This window comes from Poecile atricapillus, chromosome 1 (assembly GCF_030490865.1).
Source record: "Poecile atricapillus isolate bPoeAtr1 chromosome 1, bPoeAtr1.hap1, whole genome shotgun sequence".
NCBI classification, from domain to species: domain Eukaryota; kingdom Metazoa; phylum Chordata; class Aves; order Passeriformes; family Paridae; genus Poecile; species Poecile atricapillus.
This window is the reverse complement of record NC_081249.1, coordinates 159682035-159696057: the sequence shown is the minus strand read 5'-3', so window position 1 is coordinate 159696057 and position 14023 is coordinate 159682035. Positions and strand designations below refer to the sequence as shown.

The following is a 14023-nucleotide window of genomic DNA, read 5'->3' as shown; positions in this document are numbered from 1 at the left end:
AAGCTACTGAGTATAGTCGCTCACATATACTGGACCACCTGTTCTTTTTCTGCTCTGTGGAATCCTGAAGCACTTAGTTTATGTTCCTACTGAATCCTCTTTTAATAGCAACATATACAGTTTGACTATTCTAGATCCATCTCTATGCCATAATTTGATCAGCATTAGTCAGCAAAAAGGAATTCAAAAACTTCATTATTTAGTTGATCTTTATTCACTATGCTTTGTTGACAACAGCATCTACTAAGCAGATGCTGAAAATAGGTATAGTTGGTGTAGACTGAAAGTTGTATTTCAGCACTGCTAAAAGCATCACTAAAAACAGGTCTTTCTGCACCTGGCAGTTTTCAGCAGTAGAGATCCCCTGTTCACAGCCAAGTTGTTGTGTGCCTGCTACAGTCACTGCCAAGTATGCTAAGTCTAGACCACAGATAATGTGAAATTTGAGGGTTACTTAGTCAGAAGTTGTTAGACCATTTGAGGCTAAGCTAGACTCTCAAACTTGCCTGTTTTGAATTAAGCATCATTGATGTAGTTAGTATAACTAGGTAATAACACCATTCTGTACTGCCTTTAGCACAAAGCTTTTCATCATAGATCTGGATTGAGAAAGACTAGACAATTGAGTTAGAACAATGGTGCTTGAAGGATGTTTTTTTTGGTTGTAAGAAAGCAAATTAATTTCCATATATAGGTGAGTTGCAAAATTAAGTGTTCAGGACTAAGTTACACAATTCATGTACATAGCACTCTGTAGTAAAATGTGGCATTCAGTTCAGTTGGCCTTACAGGATGTGGTGGTAAGTAGGCAATTAATCTCTTTTTTTTTTCTTTTTTTTTTTCCCTTTTTTTTTTTTTTTTAATCTATCACTTTTCCTGCTTTCTGCCATTCAAGGATACTAGTACTGGATTATTATATTCACTTTTTTTGATACAGTAGTGTTTAACAGCAATGCCCTGGGATGTATACATGCTCTGTCTGGTATAGTTGTTCCAAAGAGCAAACACTAGTTGGAGATTTCCACACTTCATATGCCAAAGTCTATGAAACATGTAATGTGAATGTTTGTAGCAGCACTATGAACACATGGCATTTGTTGCAGTTTCTAGGGGAAGCCAGTTTCTAGCTTTCTCAGAATGTAGGATGTTTCTAGGTGAATCACAGTCTAGTGCAGTTTCCTTTGTTCTGGTGAAAGTTCTCCAGTTGTCTGTGACATTCCTTGTATAAATAAGGCAATGCTTTTTACAGTACTTTCTAGCAATTCCCATTGCAGAGAAGAAAGCCTCTTGATTCTTCCCTCCATCATTATTAGAGAAAGAACATGTTTCAGTGTTAGATCTTCATAATCTTGACAGTCTTTCTAGATTTTTAACTGAGCAAAGTCACTTCTAAAGTTGCAGCATGTTTGCATAGTAATTGGAGTGGGCCAAAGTTATTTAGAAATATTGTTCCTCCCTTATATATTAATCCCCCAATATAAATACATTCCTGTAGTCCACAGTGATAATGCTGTGATTGAATGTTCAGCATATCAGTTATTGACCTGTAGTCATGACTGCTCTCAAAACATACATATTCTGTTTTAATGTTTGCCGAAGGATTTATCTTCTGGATTTTTTTGAAAAAACAAATTAATTCAATATCATGTTTAATGGCTTCAGAAAACTTCTTCATTTCATGATGCAGTTCTATTTTCCACTTTCTGTCTCTTGTATATTACCTCCACACATGGGTCTAGTCAGTGGTAGACTCCTAATGAAAGTAACAGTGCAACTTTGATAAAGCCTTTAACCTAGGTCTTCTGTGTTCTTTTTCTTAGCAGCCCTTGCTGAGTGAACTGTGGTGAGCTGCTATGCTCCCTGTTTTGCCTGACTCCACAGAAGGATGAGTACTCATCAGCAGCATGAGATATTCAGGCAGATTCAGCTGCTGCAAATTGAGTGGCTCTGTCAGTTAAGAGCAGTTGTGTATTTTTATTTGCCATAGTAAGGCTGCAAATTGGATCTTAGCAAGTCTTGCCTGGACTAGCTGCATTTATTTTAGAAATTTTTTTTTTCTTAAATGATCTTCAAGCACTTCAGAGCTGAAAGGTGTTCCATGCTTGGTTGTGAAACATAACCTTTTCAATATCTTCCTCTTTCCCCTTCTAATTCAGGGCTGTCTGATTCTGAGTGATGAACTGAATCATGCATCACTAGTACTTGGAGCAAGACTGTCAGGAGCAACTATTCGAATCTTTAAGCACAACAGTAAGTATCAGATGGTGGACTCTGCCTTTCTGCGGATGCTGTAGATCAGATACAATGTTTTCTATCTTGTAATATCTGGAAATCCAATTTCATGCAAGGAAATCAGTTGCAAGTTACGTGAAAGGTCAGAAGACTGCTGCTGCTGAAAGCTGAATCATCCCAAATCAGATTTTTTTAATATGTTCAGTCCCAACTAATAGCAATTCTATCCTGAAACTGTTCTGGCCTACATCTTCTGCATGTAGAGAAGAATGTGCTATCTTTTGGCAAGTCTAGGGGCACTGGTATTTTAACATGGTTTCTTGTTCTATTCTTATTCTATGCTAGAGTAGCTCAGCATGGTTAGGCTATTCTAACAGTGTGTCACGTAGTAATGCCATCTTAAAGGGGTCTAGGTTAAAATTTGGGGGTTAGGAATATTTAATTTTAGAACTAGATGCTAACATGCTCCTACAGTAACAAAAGCTTATGATTGTAGATGTCCTAGCTAAACTAGATAGTAATGAATTTGCACAATGTAGTACTAAAAGATTTTTTGGGACATGAAGCATAGATTAATTAATTACTTGCTCTAAGTATTTAAGTATTTATTAACAAAATACACACATTTTTAAGTTTCCTAGTTTCATCTTCCTCCAAAGGACGTATCTATAATAACTTTCAGGTTAAAACTATCTAGGATTTCCTTCTCTTACTCTTGACGAAAGAGGCACATGGTTGTCTGTCGCTGTTGTACACAAAGTAGAATGGTGGATTCAGTCACAGCACCCGAACGAGATGGTCAGAAAAGCCTTTATTATCTGAACTTCTCAGCTTTTTATAGGGTATTACACTACAGGTTTAACATGATTGGTAAAGGGAACACCACCTTTCTGTCCTATTGGTGGGACAAGAGAAAAACACACCACAGCTGTACAGAACTGTTTTGAGAAAATGAAATTGTTTACAAAGACAGTCTTTGAGCGAGAGATACTCTCAAGAGACTTTCCCTTGGGAACAGATCAGCCACTGACAGGCTGTAACTGAAAAATTAGGTCCACAGTTGTCCTTTATTAGTAAGAACTACCTTCTTTCTTCAGGTACTCCTAATACTCTTTATACTGTCAGTTTCTGAGATCACAGTGACTCTCGCTCTCTTTGAAGTGTGTGGTGGTAACAACAAAATTTGGGTGACTGCAATTATTTTTCTTTCTTTGTCCTACTTGATAGTGTGGATTCTCTCTTCCGTGCTTACAGTTTCTTTGGTGTTCACTATTTCTTGTTTTCTATCATTTGAATAATTAGTTTTACAAAAAAGTAGAGTTTGTTGGAACATTTATTTTTTCTTTTTAATTCTTCGTAAATTTTGGTTGCTGAGCAAGGTAACAAAAGATTTGCATTCAACTTCTGCATTTGTATGGACATACTTCCGAACATTGCATCCGGTTGCAGAATTTCAGATTGGTGACAAACATAGTTCTGGCTGTGGGGAGAAGGACTTAGACTTAAATAAAAAGATGATTTGTGGGAATGGGCTACAAACTAGCCCTGCTGTAATTGTGGGATATTCTAGAAGCATTATAGATGGTGAGTTTCTGTGGAAGAGAATGTAATGGCAGATTAGAATCAAGGCAAAATGCAAACAGTGGTCTTGGCCTGTCAAGATGATGATCAGTTCATATTTCTGTATGTGTCCTACTCTTCTTATACTCTATGCTGTCTTTTTATTGTCATTTTCTTGAGATGTTAATGGCTTCATTCATATTCAAATTTTTAGAAATTAAGGGTGGGGGAATGAAAAATTCCCCTTAAATTCCTTGTACAATGTTTTTATTTTTTTCCTGCCTTTTTCTGTCTTTTGTCCTTTTTATTAGGTTCAGGCTCATGTTCCCCTCCTTCTTGAAAGATTAGAGTAGAAGTCTATTTTCTATTGTTCTCCCTTAGTGCACTAACCTTGCCTTTCCTTCATTGAGAGACCTGCTGGAGACGGGGACTACACTGCTGAGTTCTTCATCATTGACTTTTTGAACATTAGCTGTCTTTTCACAGTCCATTAACTGACTTACATTGCCTTTTAGTTTTTAGTCTAAATCTGGTTCACAAGCTCCTCTTGCCACTGCATCTGCCCTAGTCTATCAGTTCTCTTTTCATGATTAATTTGTGCTCTTTTTCACGCCCTAGTGTTTATATCTGTCTCTTGCTCAGCACTTGGATTCATGCTTTGACTAATCCCATCTTAACTCCTTTCCTTGGAGTTTTTTTTCAGGACTGATTCCACATGCATGTATTTGTTCACATTAGTTAGGTCTCTTAGGATCACATCAAGTGTTTGTAACCAAAGCTTGTAAGATTTCAGAATATGTTTCTACTAACAGTTTCATCTGTCTAGTTTCTGATATGCTGAACATTGTCCTCTTTCCAACACTGGTGGTTCTCTTTTTTTCCTTTTTTCCTTTATTTTAGAGGCTTCCTTTTCCCACTTCCAATCCCTTCAATTTTAAACAAATAAATAAAAAAGTATACTTGCCCTGCTTCTTTTCCTGCACTTTGATCTATTTTCTACTTATCTTTAATTTATTATCCTTGAACTTGGTGTGTTCTAGCTCTATTCTGTTGTTCTATTCTGAGTTATTTCTATCCACAAGGACATTCTTACTACCTAAATTGCCTTTTCATCAGAATGAGATACCTTCCTTTTTCTCTCCCCTCCTCTCCCCTCTCCTTTTCTTTGTTTGTGCCTAGTGCTCTAACTTGTGCTTTTAGTTTAGAATGATGAAATTCTTCATTTCAGCTCATACAGTCAACTATATCCTTAAATCTCATCCATGGGCCTGTAGGTAGATGAAGCCTGTGCTTATTGACTTGCATATGGTCTGTTCTCCATGCTGGAGCAATTTGTGCCTTTCTGGAGTATTGCTGTCTTTAGTCATGTCAAAGTTCAAGCTAGTAGCTGTTTTGGTACCATTTAACAGTAATTTCTGGTGCAGATATGCAAAGCCTGGAGAAGCTGCTCAAAGATGCTATTGTGCATGGGCAACCTCGTACACGGAGGCCCTGGAAAAAAATTCTTATCTTGGTGGAAGGAATATACAGGTACAAACTATTCTTTATATTCCTAAGACCCTCCACATGAGATCTAAATGCTTAGTGTTTGGGTTTCTTTGCCAAATCAAACTATGAATATTGTCACTTCATAGTTATTTCATGAGTCTCATCGCATTAAATTACACTGTGTATGTCTCACATTCTTTCTGTTGCTAGAACTGTAGCTGCACCTTGTGTTATCACAATGCTTCCCACATCCTGATTAGATTGTAGAAATTAATTAATCAAAATTATTTATATCAGAGCTGAGGTCTTAAGTTGTTTGTCCATTCCATTCCTTCTGGGCTCACCAGATTATGCTAGTGTGAATGGGTCTGCTCAAATTTTACGTTTTTGCTAAGAGTGAGTAGGAGCAGTAGCCATAGCTGTGTTAGGCATTTAAATCCTAGTGACTTTCAGTACAAAATGTGGTGTTTTGGAGTGTTACTAATAAAAGCCTAGTCAGTTCTTAGAAACGTCAGGTAAGTTAGTCAAGTCAGAATACTGACATTAGGGTGGAAGTAAAACTGAGATAATTTTATAAATGAATTATCACTGAACACATTCCTGCACCCTAACTTCCCATTGCTGCTACTGTTTAGTCTGTGTGTCAGCATCCCAGAGATGCTGAACAGGTAGAAAGCAGAGATCTGGGCCCCAGTGCAAGGAGGAGAGGTGCATCTCTGCAGACTGTGATGGGTCTAGCAAATTTTAAGTGTCTGTAATTACTGAAAGAGTGAAGAAATGAAAGCTTAGTGATTTAGGCTCTATAAGGTGGTCCCAACTATTAAATCAACTTATACTGAATTTCTGTTTCTCAACAGTATGGAGGGATCCATAGTCCGTTTGCCTGAAGTGATTGCCCTTAAGAAGAAGTACAAATCCTATCTGTACCTTGATGAAGCTCATAGTATAGGTGCTCTGGGTCCCAGTGGCCGGGGTGTAGTGGAGTATTTTGGACTCAATCCTGAAGATGTGGATGTTATGATGGGAACATTCACCAAAAGCTTTGGAGCTGCAGGAGGATACATTGGGGGCAAGAAGGTAAAAAGCTGGGAATCTCATGGCTGGTGGTAAAGTCCATTTCAGGCAGCTGGTGGAATTCTTCATTAAGTGTTTCAAATTTAATCTATTCTTCAAGTACACTATTGTCTATTTGTTTCATACTTTTACCTGCTGTCTAATACTGTGAAAGTCAGCAGTGTGGAAGAGTCTAGTTTAGTAAAATACCTTGTAAGACCTTGTGTGTGTAGTTCTCACATGGTCAGTGATGATCTGAGTTTGCTGAATGTACAGTAGTGATGTAATATCTTCCTAGAAAGGGCTAGGAGCCAGGAAATGGTTTTCTTGATGTTACTTCTAATGGACTTGAAGGAAAAATGCCAAAAGCTTAAGATTTTCAACCCATTTGGGGGAAAAGCTTCTTAGGTTAGTCTGGTAGAATTGATTTCCCTGGGTGTAAAGCACTTTGCTTTCTGAAAAGACACTTTTCCCTTTTTCTTTTTTGGCTGGTTGATTATTTTGGTTTTTGTTTGTTTTTGTAATTTGTTTCTTTGAGGTTTTGGGGGTTTTGTTGGTTTTTTGTTTGTTTGTTTTGGGTTTTTATTTGTCTACTGTCTCTTTCTTTTGAAAAGTACAGCTAGAAAGTGTTGCCCTTGCCAAACCTCTAATCCTCAGAGGGATGGTGTAGACAATTCCTTGTGTCACCTTTCTCATATCATAAAATATCTGATCTCACAGATCAGATTTCTAAGCTCTGTTGGAGGGTAAAATTCTACCATTTTCCTACCAGGACAATAATTTTTTACATCTTAATTGTGATAATTACTTTCAGCTATCCAAATGGAGATGGAACTTGGAGATATTCCTTGTAGGGTGTTTACTACAGATTAAAATTAATTCAACAACTTCCCCAGAAAAAAAAAAGTCATATAAATCTTTTTCCAAAGGTAGTGAGCTAGTGGGATTGTCTCCATGGCATAAGGTAAAGCAGCTAAAAGTCCTTTGCAACCTTTTTAGCTACTGATTGAGGGATTGCTTCAGTGGTAAGAGCCCTTAAATCTTCTTACCTAGTTTATTTCAAAGTCTGTTTATGACTTCCTTTCCTTTAACTCTGACCCTAGGCAGACAGCAACAGAAAACTTCTGCATGTTTTTATAATACATTTGCAGCTTGTGATAGCTACAGAGCTGTCATTGTTCATTTTATGCTAGCAAAAGACAGGATCTCTTCTGGTATTCATACTGATGTTTATAATATTTTAGCATGATTTTGTTACAGTTAACAAGCAGCCTAGATGTAAGGTATGTTGGTCCTTTGTTCCTGTATGAGCTGTTTTTGCCCTCTAAGAAAAATAGGATATATGTTTAAGTGGGAAATGCACAAGGATTAGGCTGGGGTTTGTGCACTCTTAAATTACAATTACTGCTTTATTTATATTGTGCAGATGAATTTTTGAAAGAGAGATTTTGTGACCTGTTCCCTTGTTTGGTGTTTTTTGGGGAGGAAATACATGTATTGAGCATTATCCATAAACACCTATGGATCCTGCTCCCCACTATTTCATTTTATTTATATTCACACTGTTATAATGAACATTTGTGAAACTCACCCTGGGCACAGCTCAAGTAATGCAACATAATGCAAAGCCTTGTTGCAATCCACTGCTGATGGTGTTAGCTAAACAAGTCTGTCATAGACATTTGTCTCTGATCAACACACATTCTTGCCCTGTGACATTATTATGAGTTGTCATGTCCCTGCTGTTTCTTGTAGCGTAAAATTATTCCTTGAGATACCTGTTCTCTTATGGGGCATTCTGAAAGAGGTTTTTTGTGGTGCCCTGTTTATTGTGATTAAAGATGTGACAGAAGCATTTCTCCGAGTGCTGGGAAGGCTATGTCTGATGCCTCTTGTGTTTTGCTAGGAACTGATTGATTACCTCAGGACATACTCTCACAGTGCTGCGTATGCAACATCAATGTCACCTCCTGTTGTGGAGCAAATCATCACCTCTGTGAAGTGCATTATGGGTGAAGATGGTACAACTGTTGGTGAGTCTTTCTAGCAGTAAGCGTGTAGCAAGGGGAAGCCAAAAAGAGCCTCCATCGCTTTGATAGATAACACATTCAGTGGACACTTGGATAATTATTAGTAATTCTATGGTTGGAATTTCTGGGTCAGTAAACCAGTTTACAATTCTGCTCGGCAGATCAGCCTAATAACAGCATAAAAAGTTTTCAGCTAGAGGTAAGTCATCTTAGTAATTTCTAAGACACATTATTTTCTTGTACTGGTTTTTGTTCTTTGTCAAGCTATTCTAGCCACCTTCTTTTTTTTACCTTGTCTGTCCTTTGTTATTTGCCTCACTTTAGACATTGCTTTCAGAATATTTTGCTGTTGTATCTTTTACAGTTGTGTCCTGGTTTATTGCAGGGACAGTGCTTTCAGTTTTCATCTCTAGTATAATTTGATATTTGCTTCTCAGTTAAAGTAAACATGGAAATGTGTCTGAAATCCCTTTTAACTTGGGGAGCTGGAGGCATTTTTCAAAATCTGTGAACTTTAATGGACTAGGAGAAGAAATTCAGCATATTTGTCTTTATTGTCTTAGTTTTCCTGTTTCATTATAGAAGTAAAAAGGGCAATTTATACTATCTGGGCATTCAAAGTCATATTGACAGATTCTTCTGTCTCATTTGCATATGGGTAGCAGCTTCCTTCAGTTACAGCATGAAGTAAATAGCTCTTTAAGCTGCCTTGAAACTGAAATGGTACAGTTTGCATGTAGCTTACTTTTCCCTCTTCACATGTAAATGAAAAGTTGTGAGCAGCTCACACAGGATGCCGATATAGTTTGTTAAGGATCTGTTGGTAGCATTTAGTTTGGAGGCTGTCAGAATTCTAACTGCAGTATATATTGAATTCTCGGAGCTTGAGGCATCTGGCCACGAGGTGGTGGTGGTGTATGCTGGAAAAACTGGCTTTTGAACATGCGTCATCTGACCAACCAACCTGTTGGATAACTTACAGTGGAAAAGCTCACTGGAGAAATTACTTGAGAATTTTTCTGTTAAAACAGTTTTCATTTGGTTTGCTTATATTATCTGAGAACAGAGTTAAGTGCCAGCAGTTGGTGTTTGTTCCTCAGTAGAGACATCATGAATGAGGCAAGTACAGCTGGGCAGCAGCCTGTGTCTCTGCTAGCTTTGAGTGCTTCCGAGTGGTCCATGTGAGAGACCTGTACCAAGAGCCAGGAGTTGACTCCCTGCTCTCCAGTACAGGTATTAAGCAAGCTTCACACTACACAAAAAGTTGTCTTGCTGTAGTCTTGGAAGTAATTGTTTGAGGTTTTTACAGCTGATGATTTGCCAACAATCTGTGATCTGCTTAGGCATTGCTTGTTTTGGGTTTCTTCCAGTATCTGTTTTGCTTAATGAAGTTGGAAGCAAGGAATGTGTAACTGATTTCTGTTTGCAGTATTTAAACTCAGGCATTTTTGTCTCTTTCTAGAGGCTACAGTGTGGTATTTGTTCAAGCCAGGAGAATGGAAGTAACTTCCATTCCACACTGTTCTCCTGCCATTATGCCAGCAAGATTTATCTGAGCTGAAAGGCAAACCAGATTAGGAACTAATATGGCAAAAAAAATATACTCAAAAGATCGTTTTTGTTCTCATGTTGCTTAAAATGCATATTGAGCTACATCCTGCTGATTGGGTGCCAAGAAGTACCAGAATTCCTAGGCATTCTCACGAGAAAATTAGTGGTTTTGGTGTTTGATAGGTTTCTTGTTTCCAAGAAGTCTCTGTATGTCCACTTTCTTTATAAGCTTTAGCACTTTTCATAAGTGATGGATATAACAACTGGATAGCCAGAACCCTGTTGTCAGATCTCAAATGATTTCTCAGCTACAGGTCTCGTGAAAGTGTTACTGGCTTTTTAAACATCTAAGTCAACTTTGAGTTAAAATAAGAACCTCATAGGATGATTTCTGCATGAAAGTGCTTTTATATTTATTTTCTGCAGTGTGCATTTTCCCAGTCTTGCATTTTTTAGATTGCCTTAAGTCTTTATAAATAATATTACTTTGTAGACATTTTCTGTGGACAAAGTTGGCAAAAGTTCAATTGGGTGAACTAAGCAGCTGACTAGTGATAGCATGACAAAATTTTTTGCTTTGTTTAAGGGCTTTGACTGAAAAACTTCTGTTCGGATTCTGTGAAATTACAAGTGGGGCTCTGGAGGACCACTGCCTGCTGTTGGTTTGAATAAATGAATAAATAAGGAATACATGGGTGCTGGTAATAGTTGTTAACTGTGAAAGACAAGTGGAGAAATAATGTTAAACTGGTCACTGGTAAGCACCTCTGAACTGACCGTGTACTACAAAGAATTCATTGCTTTTAAGTTATTCAAGCCAAACAAATTGGTAAAGGAAACTGAGATAGGGCAATGGTTTTACAACAGCATAGGAGCTGGAGCCAGAATCAGAACAGTAGATGGCTAACTCCCAACCTCATGTTTTGGACCACAGCTAAATCTTTTAATAGCTTCAAGAATGCTTTCTTTAAAAGAGCCTTTGCAGCTTCTTTGTCTGCCTGCTTCTTTTTACCACATGCTATTTGTAAAACCTGCTGTCCTTCATGGCATCTAATCTTCATGGAAATTGTCGTGTTAGATTGAGATAGTCTGTAGCTGAGGAATAAGTAATAGGACCCAAGTAGTTTTTGAAGATGAAAGGGTTTGTATATATCATTTTGCAAGAATATGTTAATTGTTCAGGTTATTTCTAAATCTAAGGAATCATCTGAAGACTCTAAACTTACAATATAAGGTGCTGTAATTACCAAAACTTTACATAACTAAAAAAAAACAATGTCTCCTTTCAGATTTTTCCAGCAAGTTGCCAGTGACTAAATAGGATATTGGTAGGAGGCAGCACAAACAAAGTACATACAGATGCTATGAAAAGCTTCTCTACAGAGAATGCAAGACATGCTTATGTGCAAATGTGCTGCCTTAGTTGCCAAAGTAGTTTTCTTGTGTCTGTTCAAATTAATCTGTTAATTCTTTGTAAGGTGTATGCATATAAGTAACTAGCAGACTTCAGCCACCCTGAAGACAGTTACAGCAGTATAATTATATATGAATATATTACTTGTTCCTTCATCCAGACTGCAAAAACTATGCCAAGAGCTAAAGTAATGGCAGAGCCACCTTACGGGTTCTTGGTAGTGGCGCTTCCAGTAATTCCAGCACTGCAGCTCCTCTACAGTATCAGATCAGTACTCTGTCTGTCCTATTTTACTTTGCATTACTTTTCTTGTACAGTAATTGGCTGGAAGACTATCATGGCGTCTTAAATAAAACATACTTGATCTGTGATCCCTTTGAGAATTTCTTTAAAGGAACAGTCATCCTCAAGAGTGTTGAATACATTGAGCATACAGACTTTCTTCAGAGAATTCAGATTTCAGGGTACATGAGTGTTTTGTATATCATCACATTTGGCTTTAATATATAGTAGAGCGAGGTAAGCAGGAGAGGTGAAGTCTTCCTTCTGCAAAGACAAACTTTGGAACTGTTTTCCATTTCAAAGTCTCAATGGTTGAAAACTTGTGTTTTGAGAAAGTGTTGAAGATGCTTGTCAGCAGTTTGGTGAATGCTGCTCTTGCTCTGTTCAGCCACAAAATGAATGAATGTCAGACAGTTTTGTAGATAAAGGAGCTTTTTAAACAACAATAATAAAAAGACACAATAAGCAGACTTTCAGGGTCATAGTATACGTAAAGATGAAAAATTGATTCATGGAATGGAGTTCTGGAAAGCTGTAGCATAGAGCCACTTGATTCCTGCTGATACTTAAATTGACTGTAGGGAAAATGAGACAGCTTGGTTCTTGTCATGGTAAATGAGACATTGTTGTGATTTATGATGTTAAGTACTTGACCTGTCTTGGTGAATTTTTCAGCATCAATGATTTGGTTTGAGTTGAAAGCTGGATCTTTTGCTGCTACAATCTCTCTAGGACTGGGGAATCCAGCTGGCTCCTTTCTGTTGTATACATAAGAGCCAGTGATGCCTCCTGTACAACTGGAGTTCTGTGAGCATTTTAGCTGTTCAGGACCCAGCCTGTTTGTTGCCCTGGTAACACTGCTGGGGTGGAAAAAAATCATAAGTAACCCAAGGGAGATGCAGGCAAATCAAAACACACAAAGTGAAACCAGCCAAGGGACTGGTTAACCACCTTCGGAAGTGAAACTTAGTTTGCTCTCCTATGTATTGAAAACTGAAGATGAGCCTTAAATCCAGGTGTATTTTAAGTTTCAGCTAAAGCTGGCAGTACTAATGGCTTGTAAAAGAGATGAGCTATTTCTTTCCACAGACCTTAACTCAGTAATAGTAATTATACCTCTTGACATTTTTAATAAGTTTGACTGACTTCTGTGTGAGTTTTAGGAGGGAAATATTCCACACCTAATCATAGCGCCATACACAACATGTATAGAATAAGTTGTGGATAGACTTTGCCAAAGATGGCTCTTAAATTTTGACTGAATGTTGTCTTGAGCACTGTATAGAAATGAAGGATTGCTATCCAACATAGATCAGTGGAGGTAGCAGTTGCATTGCTCATCACAGCTGCTAAACCATCAGAAACAAATAACTGCTCTTTGAAGGCTGGTCAGTGAATTAGCAGCACAGTCAGATTGGTATTTGTCTCAGTACCTCAGTTGTGAAGAGTCATTAATGGATTCCATCTCATCAGTGAAAATATTTTTAAAAAATTAATAAAAATTCTACTCTTGCCATTGCTGTGCAACAATATTGAGTAAGTTAAATCAGAGAAGGCAGTTAAACCAATTATAACCAGAAGTAATAAGAAGGTACAGCTGCCTTGGCAGAGAATTGAGCATAACTGAATTCAGAATTTAGGACCATTGTTATATTGTTATTATACCCAAGGAGAAGCATGCTGGGAAAAAAAAAACAAACCAAACTAAGCTTAGATGGTCTGCTTAAATTCTGGAGGGAAAAAGACTGCAATTGGTATTTTAACTTCCATTAAGTTAATTAGGCCCTCAAGTGAAGATAGGACTTCAGCAGTTCAATCATCTGCCTAATCAGTAGGTTTCTTGAAACTGGACATTTTGTAACATTACCTTTTTCTTTCCAAAGACAAACCATTATATGCAAGTACAGACATAAGCAGTAAATGAAGGAATAGCCCATGTTTCAGCACCTGGAATTGAATTTTAAGTAGCTTATGGTATATTTATAAACGAAGTATATACTTTGCCGTTCATTACCAGCAGTCGATCCTCAAATGGAAGCAGTGACTGCTGCTGTACTCCAATCGGGATATAGTCCTTCTGCAGGCTGAGGCTGAAAACATTCAATTATCATTAAAATCGGTTCATTTGAATTTCCTCCAATAATGCACTTGTTAATGAGGTGTTAAATTATCACCTTGGGAACCTGGGGAACAGTCAAAACTAATTTGAGCAAAGTGAATTTTTTTTTTTTTAGAATTTTTTTTTTTGATTGCTGCCCTTGAGAATCTCAAGCTGAGCTGGGAAGCTGTTGGAAAAACAAATACTCTGGGGGTCATAAAGAGAGTTTCCTGCTTCTCTCCAGGGGTCTAACAGTTTTAAACATCATTCTCTGTATTTGTACTTCCAGCTGAGGATCTTTTAAATCCAGCTTGT

General features: G+C 37.6%; 1 protein-coding gene across 1 annotated transcript in view; it reads left to right on the top strand.

The window, feature by feature from the left end:
• The window catches only part of SPTLC2 (serine palmitoyltransferase long chain base subunit 2), a 71894-nt gene that overhangs the window by 22587 nt on the left and 35284 nt on the right, over window positions 1–14023 (top strand). Inside the window, exons 6-9 of the mRNA XM_058829782.1 lie at window positions 2157–2250; window positions 5217–5322; window positions 6138–6357; window positions 8240–8366. Coding sequence (XP_058685765.1) covers window positions 2157–2250; window positions 5217–5322; window positions 6138–6357; window positions 8240–8366 — 547 coding nt within the window. The remainder of the gene's footprint in view (window positions 1–2156; window positions 2251–5216; window positions 5323–6137; window positions 6358–8239; window positions 8367–14023) is intronic.